This window comes from Astatotilapia calliptera, chromosome 16 (assembly GCF_964374335.1).
Source record: "Astatotilapia calliptera chromosome 16, fAstCal68.1, whole genome shotgun sequence".
NCBI classification, from domain to species: domain Eukaryota; kingdom Metazoa; phylum Chordata; class Actinopteri; order Cichliformes; family Cichlidae; genus Astatotilapia; species Astatotilapia calliptera.
This window is the reverse complement of record NC_137437.1, coordinates 12,990,737-13,006,967: the sequence shown is the minus strand read 5'-3', so window position 1 is coordinate 13,006,967 and position 16,231 is coordinate 12,990,737. Positions and strand designations below refer to the sequence as shown.

Genomic DNA, 16,231 nt, shown 5'->3' with positions numbered 1-16,231 from the left:
GAATCAGCCAGTTTGTATCACTCCACTCAAATTGCATGTACAGTTTCAGAAAATGTTCCATCTTTTTTTAAATGATCCCAAATTGGATTATCTTTTTTTTTTTGTAAGACAACCTCAGTTGTTTACTATAGCGCTATATAAATAAATTTTACTTACTTACTTACTTAAACATCTGGGAAGTCCAGTGTTGGGGAAACTTTACTGAAACAGCAGTTTGTTGGTAATAATATAAGGAACTATTTTCAGCTGTGGATTAAAACACATTTGTTGTGGTTTTGGTCTTTGCATGGCAGAATATGGCCACCTTTATCCTTTCTGATCACATCCTTCTGAAAACATGACATGCTGCATGATCACTGTACAAAAAAACCCCACCAGTTTCTATCCACACACAGAGGACACTGGTAACAAGGTGCATCATAAGTAAAACATCTGTTGAGGTCTCGTCATGCAGACGGCAGCACCGATTCTCCCGACCTCCTCACACTCAGAGCTCAACCTCCACGGTACCATCACCATCATCTGGCTCCTTGGTGACACAGATTACAGATCCCTCAGCGTGCAGTCTTTTGGGTGGAGGATCCAGAGGGACAGAAAATGGATCTGTATCAGCTGCTTTCTCCTGATGGCTGATGAGAGAGGTCAGGTTACAGTGATTCATGTGAGACCTGCTTCGTAGCTGGTTTGAAAACACTTCACTTGGGCTCACCTTGGGCTGCAGCTCGGTTTGTGCACCTTGCTGACTTTGGACTCACCAGGGCTAAACAGACTGGGGGACTTTCTTCCTGAAAATAAAAAAGGATACACACCTGAAGCAGCTGGTGATGGTGAGGAAATCACTCTGTGCTTGACTGAACTCGGCTCTCCTACCTTCCCATTTTTGTTTGGAGAAGGGCAAGCGATTGGGCAGGTTGGCCTTCCTGTCCGAGCTTACGTAGGATATGGCGTCCTCCCCCTCGGCTACAGCCAACAGGGATGCGCGATAGTAGATGAGAGGCTGCCAGCACTCCTCCCTGAGGTCAATAATGTGCTCAGCAGTGTGTTTTTGAAGGTAGGAGAACCTGCACAGACATGAGCAGCCTTCAGAGGTTTTTGTTTTTCTTTAAAAACCATTTAAACTCCTGCTTGTTGCTTTCAGCACTCACACTGCTTTCTTGTCTGGTCTGAGCAGTTTGCTGGAGAACTCGCTGAGGATGGTCAGGTAGGAGAGGTACAGTGGTGTAGATGAGTCTGGAGTCTGAGTAAAGTCTTGGAACACAAACTCGATGCCGTTCCTAAACATGTATACACACAGACTTTAGGAACAAAAAGGAAAAATATCACAAAAAGTAACACAAAAAGAGAAATTAGGTCACGTGCCAACCTGTGGACCAGGACGACACACTCACGAAACTTGACAAGGTCCCCAAAGGTGAGGGCGAATCGCCTGGCTAGCTCTTTAATGCTGGTGAAAGTCTGGACTCCTGGGTGAGGCCTGCCGCCGCTCTCTTGCTCCTGCTTAAGGCGCACAAACAGCTGGCAGGTGCACACGACAGCACATCAGTATCTCGCTGCCTTCTAGTGACAGTTTGGGGCTGAAGTTTATATTTTTCAGTGACAATACCTGCTGCAAACAGAGCACCAGTGTGCGAGCACTCTCTATTTTATCCATCTGCCTGGTGCGATACACAGTCTCCTTGATGATGTCTCCAAAGTCATTGTAATACTGCGGACAAAGAGGGAGACGATGACACTTGACGTTTAATCCAAAGATCTTTAGTGAAGCAACAGCAGCAGCATTAAAGCGCTACATTTGATTAAGGCAACCCAAACATCCCTCCATAAATAAAAATGGTTTTTAAGTGCACCTTTATGTCCTGATTCAAGTACCCAACCATATTCATCTTTTGTAAGTCACAAAACCACATGAAGCTAGATGGTTAAAATAGTATTTTGGGGATTTATTGATCATGCATTAGGAACACAAACTGAGGCTGAGTTGAATATCTTAGCACAAAAACAGAGGGAACAGCCTTGGTGTGGTTCAAAGGCAATAAAATCCACCCAGCAGCACCCTTAAAAGTCTCTGTTTAACATGTTATATCATGTTAGTTCAATACCCACAATGATTTGTGTTTTTTTTCTAGTTATGTGCTAAACTACTTCTTGGATAAGTTAGTAGAAAAATCTTCTTACAAAGTCTAGACTGTATATAAAAGATGGATGCCACCCATTGGTTTGTGGATCATCACTGTTTTGATGTATCAAAGTTAGAAATTTTGGCTAGCACCATTTTTTTTCCCAACCAAATTTGCCCAAGAGGGTAAAGCAAGGGAGTTATTGCCTAATGCTGCCACTGGCTAGTTAGCTTTGTCAGCAGATGATTCCCTGTGATATTAAATGAAATGCTTATTTTGGCTAATATGAAACAGGCTTAACACAAAACTAACTGAAGAAACTGAAAAGGTCCTTTAGAGGGTTTTAAACCCAACTGGATGCTGAACAAGGCCAAACAAACCACAGATATTATAAAACAAGACTTTATTTCCACACGCAACCTAAACAACACAAGATTATAACATTAACCATAATTTAAGAGAGTTTAATGAAACATCTTTAGGTTTTCACTGGTTTCTGAAGGCCCATCACTGCCAGATATGTACACGGAAACTCGATTTGTTTTACGCATGTGTACTTCCTGTCACCACAACACATTATAAGAAGTTGTCTTCTTGCTAGTGTTGGATTAAAGCTGCTGCACTTTTGTTCAAAGACACCTGTATATTATGTTCACATCAATATAAATATTACAAAGAAATATACATGTCATTTTTTTTGCTTGTTTATACAAAAAAAATAATCTAACTTAATTATATTACCAATCTCTGTGTGTGTGTGTGTGTGTGTGTCTAAATAATAATAGCTCATGCAACTATCAGAATGTTTAAAATCAAATAGTGTATATATTAACAACCTTTATTTTGAAAGGACAGAACAGGAAGAATCACTCCTCGCTACTCAAAAGCTTATTAGTGCTCTTCCCCATAATGTCACACTACTCATTTGAGGAGTTCACCTTTACCTTCATGTAGTACATGAAGACCTCTGCTGCCATGCTCATCTCCAGCACTCCGTGTATTATCAGTTTGCAGTAGGCTGCGAGCACATTTCTCCATTTGTGAAGGTCCTCCAGTTTCTCCACTTGAGAGTTTTCACTGACTGAGAGCCCAAAAGCAGGCAGGGCGTGCGATCGGTCGCGAAGTGGTGGAACGCCAAAGAGTGATTAATGATGAGAAGTCATATAACAGAAAGAAAAGAACAAAGCAGACACAGGAAAGAGTGTTTTAGTTGGTTTCAGGACAATGGCTTTAGCAGGTGGATATCAAAGATAACATAACGCTGGAGTTATGGTTGTGACACCATGTGGCTTCAATCTTTCACAAGGCTAATAAAATAGGCTCGGAGGTGAGCCAGAGTTAATGGAATTTTCTCACGGAAAGAGATTGCCCTGATTTTATGATTTAACTCAGTGCCCTTGCCCTCCGAGTGATCTCTGATCCAGCAGCTAATAGAAAACACTGTCTATAGAACAAAATCGTTACCAGGCAAATCCAATAAAACAATAGCTTTTTATTACATGTTCAAAAACCAATAATCCTGTATCGTATTTGGTTGAACATTTAAGAGATTCCCACCAGGACAGTTATTGACTTCTCTAGACTATCCCCATATTTGGATGCAATATGTCTCTGAAAGCAGACGCTATACTAAAGATAATAAAATGTTTTAGATATAGTGAGCTGTGGATGAATTCATAAGTTTACTTGAAGGACTTTATAAAAGGGGAAAAAAAAAACGATGTATTTCCAAGATGTCAATCTTGTTTTTTTCATTTCACAGCAGACAGGAGCGTGTCACCGTCATCCGCTTACAAGCTGCATTGCTTTGCATAACAAAGTCTAACATCCCTTCTTACAAATTAGTCAACCCTGTTTCAGTCTGAGGACATTAACAAGGCTTCTTTTGTAATTGAGGGTCAATTGTCAGGTCAGGTTGGAAATCAGACCCCATTTACAGTCAGCAGGCGGCTCTGCAGTGACTTATTAAGCCAAATGTGTGGCCGTGCATTTAATATCTACATGTTTTTACCACAGCGGGGCCGGCACACTCAATCAGCGGCTCGCTCAGAGCAGCGGCAGAGTGAGAGTGCCATCTACCGCGCGGCGCTGCAATGAGCACGCTTCAGTATTCTGTTCTTTATTCCAAAAACCAGCTGTAGTTACTTTTCTTGCCATAAAAACGAACATTAAATCCTAATACTTTGCATTGGTTAGAAAAAAAAAAGAAGTTAAAATAAAAATGAAAACCAATGCCTTAGACACTTTTTTGGCTTTTTGTGCCCCCCTGCCGCTGGCCCCCTTGTCGTGTTTCAGATATCCATGAGTTGCTGAGCCGTTTCACCAGAGAGTCATTTCCCCTTTAAACTTCTCAGATGGTTTCACTTAACTACATGTTTGAGACCCAAAGAGGTCAAATTATCCATTGCCTTCCATCCGCTGCATCGAAGGATTAAAGAGAAATGAATACAAATTTGTAGCATCGGATTTTTGTTTTCTCCTCTTTCCTGACCCATTAATCCTTTTTTTTACGATCCCCAAAGATTCATGCTGCGAGCCTTCAGAGGAGGCCTGATTAAAAGTAAACTTCGACCAGCTAATGCTGCTCAGGCTTTGATGCATTAGTATTAACAATCCAATCATGCCATAAATAATACTCCATCACCGGGAGAGTACTTAAGCTCATTTTGCTAATGATACTTTTATTCCTCTGCTCGGGTCACAATTTTTAATGCAGGACTTTTTGCTTTCACTTCTCGTACTTCTTCATTCCCCATCTCTCTTATTTCCTCTCTGCTCACAATCAAACATACACAGAAATCTTAAAGCCTGATTTAAGGTGAGCACAGAGAGAACCACCCACTGCCTGTGGACTTACATCATTCTGAACAGAGAGGCTAAAACATCCTTTAAAGTGAGGTAAGGATAAGAAAAAATAAAGCCACTTAAACAGGCTGGCGTCTCACCCCTGCTCTGGCTGTCATAGTCTGAGCCGACAAAGACGTGCACGCACACAAAGTTCAACAGCGCCCTCTGCAGTTTGGGGCTGGGCGTGTAGAGCAGTGGACCGAAAGAGGTGGGATCCCACACGCGTAGCTGGTAGGAGTGAGCCGTCAGGACGTCACACACACCCAGGAAGGCCTGAAATTGGAAAAAATGAGAAGACGTAAGAAAGGCCTGAAGAAGAAGAAGAAGAAGAAGAAGAAGAAGAAGGAGGAGGAAGTGTCGAAATGGTTAGCAGGCGTACCTGCTGCCTCACACTGAGGTCACCGTGGGACAGACAGTGATGACTTCTCTCGCAGAAGAGACGCAGCTGGAGCCTCTGGGCTTGCGCCTTCTCCTAAACACAAACAGTGTTGACTGATTAACTGACTGATCATTTCAGCTCTAATTCTTCTGTTTCTGGCTGCTTGTAATAACTTGTAAATATGATTTAAAAACTTCTATTGACTTGCATAATAATACAGTAATAATTAATGAAAACTTCCTAAGGTGTTGTTAAGATGTGAAACTGTCAAATTAAATTTGTTCCTGTTTTTGTCAAGAAATTAGCATTACTGTTTAAAGGTTCAGGTTCATTTAAAAATGTCATTTTTTGAAAGAACATTTCTAGGAAATAGATCATTACATCTGCGAGATTGCTACTAGACTGCTACAGTGTGTACTGCTCCTTTTATAGCATTAGCATTTTGCCTTATTAGCAGAAGGTAAAACGATCAGCTCACAAGTATATTAGGGCTTGAGCAACTGACACATTACAGTTCCTCAGCTGGCTGCTTCATCACATTTTACTCATACAAGCCAGAAAGTAGTACACACGGTTGTACAGAAACTTCTTTTTTCAGCAGTTTCCTGCATGGTATACCCTTCAAACCCTCAGAAGTGTATTAAACCCACAGAGTTTGATGCTACAGAGTCTCAACAATGCAGATTTTATTATTTTGTGATCAGTAAAACTGTTTCCAGCTGATAAATCAGCCTTTCAAAAGATAATCCTGAATTAGGGAACACAAAACAGCACAGAAACACAGAAAATGAGCCTCTGTAAGCCTAGGTAGATCCATCAATCTTGTTCCATTTGTCCAATTCAGGCTCACAGGGCGATTGGAGCCTATTCCAGCTGTAATAAGATGGGAGGAAGGGTACCCCATGGACAGGTCTCTAGCCTGTCGCAGGGCTAACACAATAACAACCGGTTTTATATAATTTTTATGTTATTTTAGCTTAAACAGTAAAATTGAAATCCTTAATTTACAGGGAAAAGAACCCAAAACCTCTGAACAGTAGTATACTTTTATTTGCAGTTTATCTTCCTTCACTTTTAATACAGCTGTTCAGAGGGGATGTCTTTTGATTTTGAGTGAGAATTTTACTCTGACCCAAGCATCCAGACTCAAAAAAAACAAACAAAAGCAAAAAAGAAACACTACATATGACTTTAAAATAAAACGCGGTCTTTTTAATTATCAAAAATGATTAAAATGTTGAGAACACATAGAGTGTTTTCTGTGTAAGTGCACATACATCGCTGCTAACACCTCATCTCTATATCACTACATTCACACAGGTTAAAGACTGAGCTGTAAAGCGGATGTAGCTCACCCTGCAGGTCAGAGTTTGACTGCTGGTGCTGAGCGACCACATCATGGAAAAGGACAAACACTGCAGTACTTCCAGCAACACCTGCAAACACAGTGAAGTGGAAATACACTGAAGACGTGTGCGCAGTACAAAGACCACATTTGTCTACACAGCAGGCGGGGATGATACCTCAGGTGGAGCTCCTTCCAGGCTGCTCTCTACTGACAGGAGAGGAGACAGCACATCAAACAGACCCCACTGGCTCAGGTCATGGCAACTATGGAAACACGAAGAGAAACAGCCACATAAATCCACATCAGCAGCACCATACTCACGCTTGACTTTAAACGACTGTCAAGTCTTACTTGTTGAAAGCTCTAAGTTTCTTCAGCATGGCTAAAATCTCTCTGATTTTCTCCTCATCAGCAGAGAAACTTTCACCCTGTGTAAGAGAAGTCAGACTTCATGAGAGTTGCTTTCAGTCTCTAACATTTCGAGGATTTCAGGCGTGATGAGTAAAAGTAAAATCAGAATAGAAGTACAAGGTAATCACTCTTTTTTTTCAGGATACATGAATACAAGCCTGACACACAATAATTGCGTCCACATAAATCCAGCAGTACTCACCTTGAGTGATTCCCCCAGCAGTGCTGTCAGCCGGTCCACCCAACGCTGGACCAGAGAGTCTCTAGCAGCTCGGGCGGGGGAGCACCAAGCTGTCTCCTCGCGACAGAGAGAGAGGAACACGCGGGCCCCTCCCTCCAGAACAGCCGGGCCTGAGTGGACGTCTAAAACAGCTTCCAGTTCTGTCAACAGGCTGGACACCGCCTACAGGAGCGACACGACTCACGTTTGAAAACATCGCATTTGGTAGCAAAACTCATTTGCAGGCTTTGTGATGTATAATGAAAGTAAAAAGCTAAGACGATAGCCCAGCTGAGTATTGGAGTAGTGTCATTTCACCATTAAGTTTACCAAACAGAACTAGTAGTAGTATGTTGAGAAATTGTGTGTTGAAAATCCCTCGCTCTGTTAAAAAACCACTTGAAGGTTATCTTCTATTATGAATCATTTGAAGATATTCTAGTACAGCGGTGCCCAACCTTTTTTGGATCACGGACCGGTTTAATGTCAGACAATATTTTCACGAACCGGCCTTTAAGGTGTCGCAGATAAATACAACAAAGTAAATTAATACGACTAAGACAAAAACGATGGTATTTTGTAAATATAATAATAAATGCAAATTCACTGTGTAATTGTGTAACTTTATTAGCAGCATCCTGACAACACTGAGAGTAACATCCTCCTCTCTGCCACTTAATGCTCTCTGGTTGCTAAGGTAACGTGTAAATATTTCTTTCAAAATAAGACACAACTACAACACGGGAAAAGACCCAGGGAAACCAAGTTAACGACAAAAACCCTGAAAACCATAAATTTCACACCCGACCCTCGACTCTCACGGCCCGGTAGCAAGCGACTCGGCCCAGGGGTTGGGGACCGCTGCTCTAGTCCGTGAATAAAAACACATGGATGGAAATGAGCGGAATAGGCCTCCTTTCAGGATAAGGAAAGCACATTACCACATTCCCATTTCTGTATGACTAAATAGTGTAAACTGAGTGCAGGTGTGCATACCTGTGTGTTTTCAGCGTGCAGACACTCTGGGAGGAAGTACGGGGGAATCCTCATCAGGTAGGCAAGGATGTCACTGCTACTTGAAAACTGCAGAGAGAATAGAGACATTACAATATAACAACCAGAATTCAATAGTGCAGCACAGATGCCTGGATACAGAATCACACTGATTTATATAGCAACAGCTACATGTGGAATAAACACCTTAGACAGCAGCTTTGGAAGCACCGTCAGGAGATGTTCAGTGAGCTTCAAACAGTCATCGTTCTGAATCTTCTTATCTCTGGCACTCATTACCTGAAACACAACAAAATAAACACTTATGTCTTTTAAATGATGAGTTATCAGTGTGCTATCTCACATACAAAGAGAGGACAGACATCTTCCACTGACCTTCTTCGCTCCACTCCTCCCTGCCAGCACAGGTCCCTCTGAGGCCTGACGCACCGACGCTACCAGGATCTCTACAAGCACTGCTTGTTCAGCAAGGGTGAAACCTACATACGCACACACATACTTAGAAAAGCAGGAGTTCACAGAGGATCTAACATGTTTTTTTGTGGAGGAAACAACTGAAAACCAGAATGAGGAAGATGAAGGTTGTGGATGATTTTAAACGGTCCTTTTAAGCCACAAAAAAGTCTTTGGTGAGGGAAAATTATTAGGAACTGACAGCACACACATTTCCCTACCTGGACTGCATGAGGAAGAGTCCTGTAGCAGTGCAGACGTGAAGGAGGGCCAGTCCTTCAGCAAAGCTCCACCGCAGTCCCATAGACTGTCCACCAAGTACACCACATGGTTGTGCAGCTGAAAGCATAAGCTTTACATGATTCACAACATCACAGATGTAAACTAGGTGATAACACAATAGAGAAGAAAGTCCTTTCTTAGCTCAGACTGGAGCTTCGACTTGAAACAGCCAGTCTGTGTTCACCTCAGATTCCTGGTAGAAGTGCAGCAGAGCCTTCAGTCTGGCAAATGTTTGCTGCTTACACGCTTCGTCTTCATTCGATCCATCCTGAGTATCAGATGCAGGGGCTACAGCATTGAGAAGCCTGACCGAGACAATCTATATCATATGGAAGCACTAATAAACCGCTAAGTTGTTTTTCAAGTGACATAGGAAGACATACCTTGAGAAGAGCAGCTCCCCCGCAGTGGCCGCAAGAGGGCGCTGTGAAGAGTAAACAAACTGGAGGAGGTGTTTGTAGTCTTCTGGAGTGAGCACATCGTCAGATGTCCTGAGGAGTGAGGAAGGAAGTGGATGTGAAGAGGAACAGAATGAAGACATGAGTGAGAAGATTAGATGACAGATCAAACAGACTCACTTGGAGATGAGCACCAGGAGTTTCATGGTCTGCACTGCCACTTCACTGTCCTTATCCAGGGTCATGGAGATGATCCGGTCCTGGAACACAACAGTACAAGAGCATTAAAGCACTTTGTGATGCTTGTTTTAATCAGAGCTATACAAAAAACCCTATCAGTTACTATTACTATTATTATCAGTAGTAGAAGTAGTTGCAGTATTATGAGCAGCGCTTTATTAAAAGTCTTGTCCAGATCTCCAGCTATATTGAGCTCTTAAGGCTCGAACATGACATGACAAGCCAGTGATATTTGAAGGCAGTGTAGGTAATTCAGATTTCACCGGTCCTGATGGAGGCTGGATTACCTTAAAGCGGCTGGTGAACAGGTCTAGTTTAGGCAGGAAGAGGGGATCTCCGTACAGACCCTGCAGAGCTAACACACACTTGAGACGCACATCTGGCACCTGAAAGATAAACAGCAGCCAGGCGGCGTTGTAAAAATCATCCCATGATGATTTTTTTGTTGTTATTTTGCTGCTGGCTACCTTGTCGTGCATCATCCAGCCCATGTATTTGAGGTAACTGTCGCTGAGAAACACAGAACTGTAGAGCTTCATCCACAAACCCAACTCTTCCATACAGACGCAGCGGATCTCTGGAAGCACATCACTGCACGAGCACGCAAACACCCACAAACCCGAGTTGAGTTAAAATAATAATGCAGTATAGATTAAACATTTAAATAATGAAGCATGTCAGAGAAAACTGTACCGGTATCGCTTAAGGAAAACTCCCTTGAAGATGATGTCCATCATGCTCTCGATCTCTGCTCGGTTCTCCTGCAACTAGAGGAGCAACAGGAAGGTTACACAGAAGCCACACCGTCAATAAAAGGAAAAGTCCTTTCAGTTTCGTCCTGCTCATTCTCTGTGTACCTCTGCGATCTTCCTCTGTACTTTCTCCAGCTGCTGTGCGCTCTTCTGCCTCATCGTCTTCGTTTTTTGCACCTCATACAGCTTCTGACTGTTTTCGATGCCAGCGCTCAAGCTGAGAGCCACGCCCACCAGAGAGCTCAGCAGCTTCACCGCTGATTAGAGAAGTCCACATCGAAAGTACGGGTTAGTTTATCCGCAAGTGTGTCTGAATGCTGATTCACGTAGTTTCGCTCTTACCCGCTAGTGTGCAGGTGTGTCTGAACGCTCGCACGCAAGAGTTTGACAGCTCGGTGAGCAGCGAGATGAGGGTGTTCATCAGGTAGCCGTCGAAGATGATGCCGTGCTGACACTGAGCCACCAGCACAGACACAAAGTCGCAGAACTCGGAGTGGAACCAGCGGCCGTACGGTCCAGACTGCACCAGAGGATACTCAACACTGTCCTACAGCGGAGGAGAGAAAGAGACAGCAGGTTTAGCAAGTTTAAGACCTTTGAAGTATCCAAAATGTTACTGAAATGCTTTTTTCCAGGTGATTAGTATCATACAGTATATCAGATTCGTACTGAAGGTTTTCATGAACAAGAAAATTAATGCTAATAATTTTGCAACATGTATAGAAAATCATGTAAAAGCTACATTTGTGCAAGGAGTCAAACATTTTTATTGTGCTTTTTTGTCTCTTTTTTGGCTAATTGAGCAGAGCATTAGCTTAGGAAGTCAAGCTCAGCCACAGTCCCGGCAGACCGGCTAATCTCAGTGCCATACAGCCGTGCTGCATCACCCCTACTACTACTACAAGACTTTTCATTTTAAACACGGGTATACGCCACTTTTAAGCAAAACCAGTTTGCAGTTGTGCTTAGAAGTTTAAATACACTCATGATTCAAAAACAAGAACTGGGTGCACAAGTTTGAATTTTATCAAATGTATACTTATGCAAGTATACACAGAGCCTCAAGTATATACCTACACTTACTAAAATCTTTTAATGAGTGGTGCTGAAGGTTCTACAATCTCTTCAAGCATTTCTAAACAACTGTAGATTCCAAGATCATCACTTCAAACTGTACGTAAGTACTTTGCCAAAGTCTAGAAGAAGACTTAAATTGTGACCCTCAAATGAGACAAAATTTGTCTGTAAATATGCTTTTGACCCTGTGTATATTCAAGAAAATCCTAAACAAATTCAAATTAGTGCATCCAGTTCTTGTTGTTTAAAGTCATTAAAGATGCATACTGTACTGTAAGTTGAAATAAATCACTAAAGGCCAAATTGCCCTGACATTCATGCTCATGATGAGTGAAAGTAAACCTTTGACCACAACTGTAACCCTGCCCTGCTGCTGTGGTGGAACCGCTCAGTGAATTATATGTGAAAATGAAAGTAACTCAGCCTGACATGTAAACAGTATGTTATTGCAAAACAAGATTCATGCTCAGTCAATCCACCACGTGTGAACAAACGAACAGCAACACTGAACTCAAAACTTCCACATTTTGCAGGTTTATTGTCGGTGTCTGTCTGAATCCCAAGACTTCAACTTCAAAGATTCCTACATTAAAAATAAAAAACAGCATCCTTGTCATTCTGTTTTTCTTTTAATGAACACCAAGAGCAAGCTGTTCTCTCTAAAAAATAACATGTCAACACAGCTTAGGTTTGCAAAGTTCCATCCGAACAAACCACCAGACTAAGTATAAGTGTACCAAAGTGGAGATGTAATGCACAGCACTACATTCGATGAACACCAAACTCAGCATATCAGCACAAACACCTCATAGCAGCTGTCAGCACAGTGGTGGAGGCGTGATGAATTTGGTTTGTCGTGCAGCCACAGGAAACAGACGCCTTGCAGTCACTGAGTGGCCTGGAACCGTATACCAAAGTACTCTAGACTCAAATATAACGCCACCTGTCTGCCAGGCTAAAACATAGCTATAGTTGGGTGACGCAGTAGGACAATGATCCCAAGAACCTGTGAAAATCTACAACAGAATGGCTGAAAAAGAAAAGAATCAAAGTGCTGCAGTGGCCCTGTCACTGAGACCTCAATCTGATTAAAATGGCAGGACCTTAAGAGAGCTGTCCGTTAACGAATACCTGCAACCCTCAATGACCTGAAGCAACACTGTAAAGATGAGCAAGCCAAAATTCCTCCAAAGTGATGTGAGAGACTAATAAAATCATACATATAACTCCTACTTCAAGTTACTGCAACTAAAGGTGGTTCTACAAGCTACTGAACCATCGGCTTTACTTGACTGATTGATTGACCGTTTTATTTCAAACGTGTGAATGTAGCTGAAATAACAACAAATATATTGGAAACAGAAGAAAAAGCAAAGTAAAAAACACCAAGATGCCACAAATATCTCTATATACCACACTACTTTGTTTGTCACTTTGTGTTTAAAGCTGATAAAAGAAAATAAAAGTTCATTTACAAAACAATGGAAGAGCAGTAACTGGCCATTGCTGACATGAAGTGCTTAAAGTGCAGTGAGTGGGTACTGACTGTATCCATGGGCCACGTGACTGTGAGGATCCACGGAAAAGCCAGAAACTTCTTATACTGCAGACCAGCAGTCTGAAACACTCAAATACAGTTTCTCTTCCACAACATCCAAAACATGCTTCACATAATAACACGACAGAGCGCCGAGCTGAAATCCTCTTACCTCATCCAGCTCCTCGACCATCTTGCTCATGACTTCGCTGTCCTCTTTGCTCTGACACATCTCCGCTGTGACGACACCTTAAAAAAAAAAACCAGAAAGCACGCTAAAGACAAAGCCCTTTGTTGGTATGCTGCACGTATGTGCGCGCTGGCAGGTCTGCTTGCCTTTGCACCCAGAGCACTGGATGAAGAAGCTGATGAGGTCGAGGAGAGAGGAGTCTCTGTCTGACCCATACGCCTCAATCCAGTCATCTATCACCGCCTGCTCAGGCATCAAAGAAGACCCGGTGAATCATAATATTATTGTACACAATTAAGAATCTTCCATTTCTACACTGAGGATGTGGGATTTTTAATAGCCTGTTATAACTGCTCAATAGCCAGGGTGAAATCAGCAGCTCTGACAGATAGCAGAGATTACAACGCTTCCCTTTTTAAATTCAACAAAGCGACACAATGTGTACGAAGTTACCTGCATGGCACTCCTGCCCATGGTGATCACTTCAAACAAGGTGACGGCCTCCACGTGCTTCTGTTTGCCGTGTCCTCTTCCTGCTCTCCTCGTGCCGCTGCAGCTGGCCTTGGGACTTTTGCACTTGACATTCTCGGAGCTCTCGTGTGTTCGCCTCCTTCGTCTCTGCCGGGATTGAAAACGTGACAGGTGAAGAAAATACAGCCGGCTGAAATAATGTGCAACGATTTCCAGTCGAGGTCGAGTGAAAATCAGTCTGAAGGCGCAGACACAAATTTGCCTCCACAGCATTAGAACGCCTACGACTTCTCTTCTCCGGACTACGTATGTGGCTGGTTTGTAGCCACATACACTAAACTCAATTAGGCAGAACACTGATATCCACTTGGGCCACTGTATTCATGTTCTGGGTCAACATGGTGGCTTCCACCAGCTGGTGCAAGGATGGACAAGATTACAAATTAGCTCAGGTTTAGCATTTATGAGACAAAGTTAGGAGATGGTTTGGAGATGTGAAGAGGAGGACTAATGGATATATTGGACAAAGGCTGTAGAATATAGAGCTGCCAGGCAGAAGGAAAAGAGGAAGACCTCACATGTGGGGGGTTGATGTGATAGAAAAGGATGCTAGGGATAGGTGGAGGTGGAAGCAGGGGATCAGATATGACAACCCCTAAAGGGAGCAGCTAGAAGAAGAAGAAGAAAAAGAAGCAGAAGAAGCGTTTTTCTTGTGTAAGCCTGCATGAGCATCAGTGGATAACACATACCACACTCTTTCGCCTGTTCTCATTCCCAGAGTCCTCCTCTGAGTGACTGACGGCTTCAGAGGTGTCCGCCTTGGCACAAGAGCTCTTACTGGGAATTCAGAAACAGGAGAACTGGTTAACAGAGGGAAGCTGGGTTATTATAGCAGGCACTGTCAAATAACGACTAACTTTGCTAACTTACTTCTGCTCTGAGGACCTGGATGCAGCTGCAGCTGTGGCCTCTGGTATCATGATCCCCTCAGACGTTCACGCAGGGCTCAGCTGTGTGACTCTGCATCTGCAAACACAGTACCCGACAGTCTGTGCTACCAAAACTAAGCAATGCATTGGAGGGTGGGGGCAGAGGCTTGCGTTTAACTGATTTTCTGCGTGCCCCCTCCGCTGGGAGGAGCTACCGCGGTGCTTTAAAGGGTAAGTTAAAGACACTTGGGCATAGTGGCCGCATTGGCCCCCATGAAAGTTGAACAGAGCACTTTCTTTTACTAAATCAAAAAAATATAAGTAATAATTTACAGCTAGCCTAATTAGCAGTGCCTCGGCTTGCAGAATATAACAAGCACGGATTAAAACTAAAAGGTAAGACAAAGACTCAAAGGTCGCTGCTAAACTTTTCAAACTTACCCTCTTCGCATAAACGCATACGCCTCGATGTTTGTCAGTGTATGCCTTTGAATTGGAAGCTTGTCAGACTCATTTAATTCAAGTATTTCCACTGATATCCTCCGTCTTTAGCCCCAGCTCTCACAGTCAAGTTGACAGACAGCCTAACGGGTCGTGATTGGCTAACGAGCCCGAATAGAATGATGCGATTGGCTGGCGGGAAACGTCAGTGTGAATTGAGTCCCTCCTCCGGCGGCGGTGACAGAAGGCTTGCTGTACGGAGCGGTTTTCGTCAGGCCACAGCGCTGTAAACATCTGTAGCGAGTGAATAATAGGAAGATTGTGCCTTTTTGTGCTACCACAAAAATAATGCAGCACATTTAGCTATCTCGCTGGTCCTGCTGTGATTTTTAATGCAATGTATCCTGCACACCTCGGTCCCAAAAGCGCTTCCCGTGTAATTTAATTAAGCACAGTAGCAGCAGTCAATTCAGAAGGGAGATGTCATGGCATTTCCTGATTTTAACTATTTGAATGAGCTGACCAGCAGGGGGAGCTATTCACTCATCTTATGCGAGCAGCTTAGCCCGCAGGCAAAGGTTTAAGGACGGGAAGGATTTGAGAAGCAATGTTATAAATGCAGGAAAGAATAGAAAGGCCTCTCAGAACCCCTGCATCACCTACAGCTGCAGTATCAAACATAAGGCCTGAAGGCCAGAAACACTGCGGTTTCCTCATGACAAAGATATTACACCAAATAATTAATAATTAAATAGCACAAATGTTGCTGGGTTTTTTCACTATCTACTACAGAAATGGGGGGAAATGAGTTTCTGTCAATTAACAAAAACCTTCTGTTTTATAATTGCATGACAGTCTGGCATGACACATTTATTACTTACAATTTAAAGTTTTGGTGACAGATTTCTTTCCTTTAGTACATCAGCATTTCTTTGTCACGTTGAAAAACTGTATGTATTATTGAAACTACACTTTCTTTTTCTTATATTAAGATATCTCAGAGGTTAAATGTGTACTTAGACTTCCTTACTTCTGATAGAAATGTGAGTTTTCATTGGTGTGGCCCATTTAGCGTGGGCTGTATTTGCTTGACATCTCTCACCTACAGACTGTAGCGCACACCTG

At 42.8% G+C, this 16,231-nt stretch overlaps 1 protein-coding gene across 1 annotated transcript; it reads right to left on the bottom strand.

Moving 5' to 3' along the window:
- Positions 1-87: 87 nt before the first annotated feature.
- Positions 88-15,247, bottom strand: LOC113008396 (cohesin subunit SA-2). The gene is made up of 32 exons (XM_026145770.2): positions 15,107-15,247; positions 14,667-14,762; positions 14,486-14,573; positions 13,719-13,883; positions 13,412-13,508; positions 13,248-13,324; positions 13,085-13,156; positions 10,804-11,008; positions 10,567-10,718; positions 10,403-10,476; positions 10,177-10,300; positions 9,997-10,095; positions 9,650-9,729; positions 9,455-9,562; positions 9,256-9,376; positions 9,011-9,128; positions 8,712-8,815; positions 8,523-8,615; positions 8,319-8,405; positions 7,305-7,505; positions 7,043-7,119; positions 6,867-6,954; positions 6,699-6,779; positions 5,344-5,436; positions 5,063-5,237; positions 3,062-3,198; positions 1,604-1,705; positions 1,364-1,515; positions 1,146-1,274; positions 871-1,061; positions 710-785; positions 88-629 (listed from the first exon to the last, which is right to left on the bottom strand). Exons 2-32 carry the CDS (start codon positions 14,714-14,716, stop codon positions 488-490), a joined length of 3,558 nt encoding a protein of 1,185 aa, XP_026001555.2. The 5' UTR covers positions 14,717-14,762; positions 15,107-15,247; the 3' UTR covers positions 88-487.
- Positions 15,248-16,231: the final 984 nt, after the last annotated feature.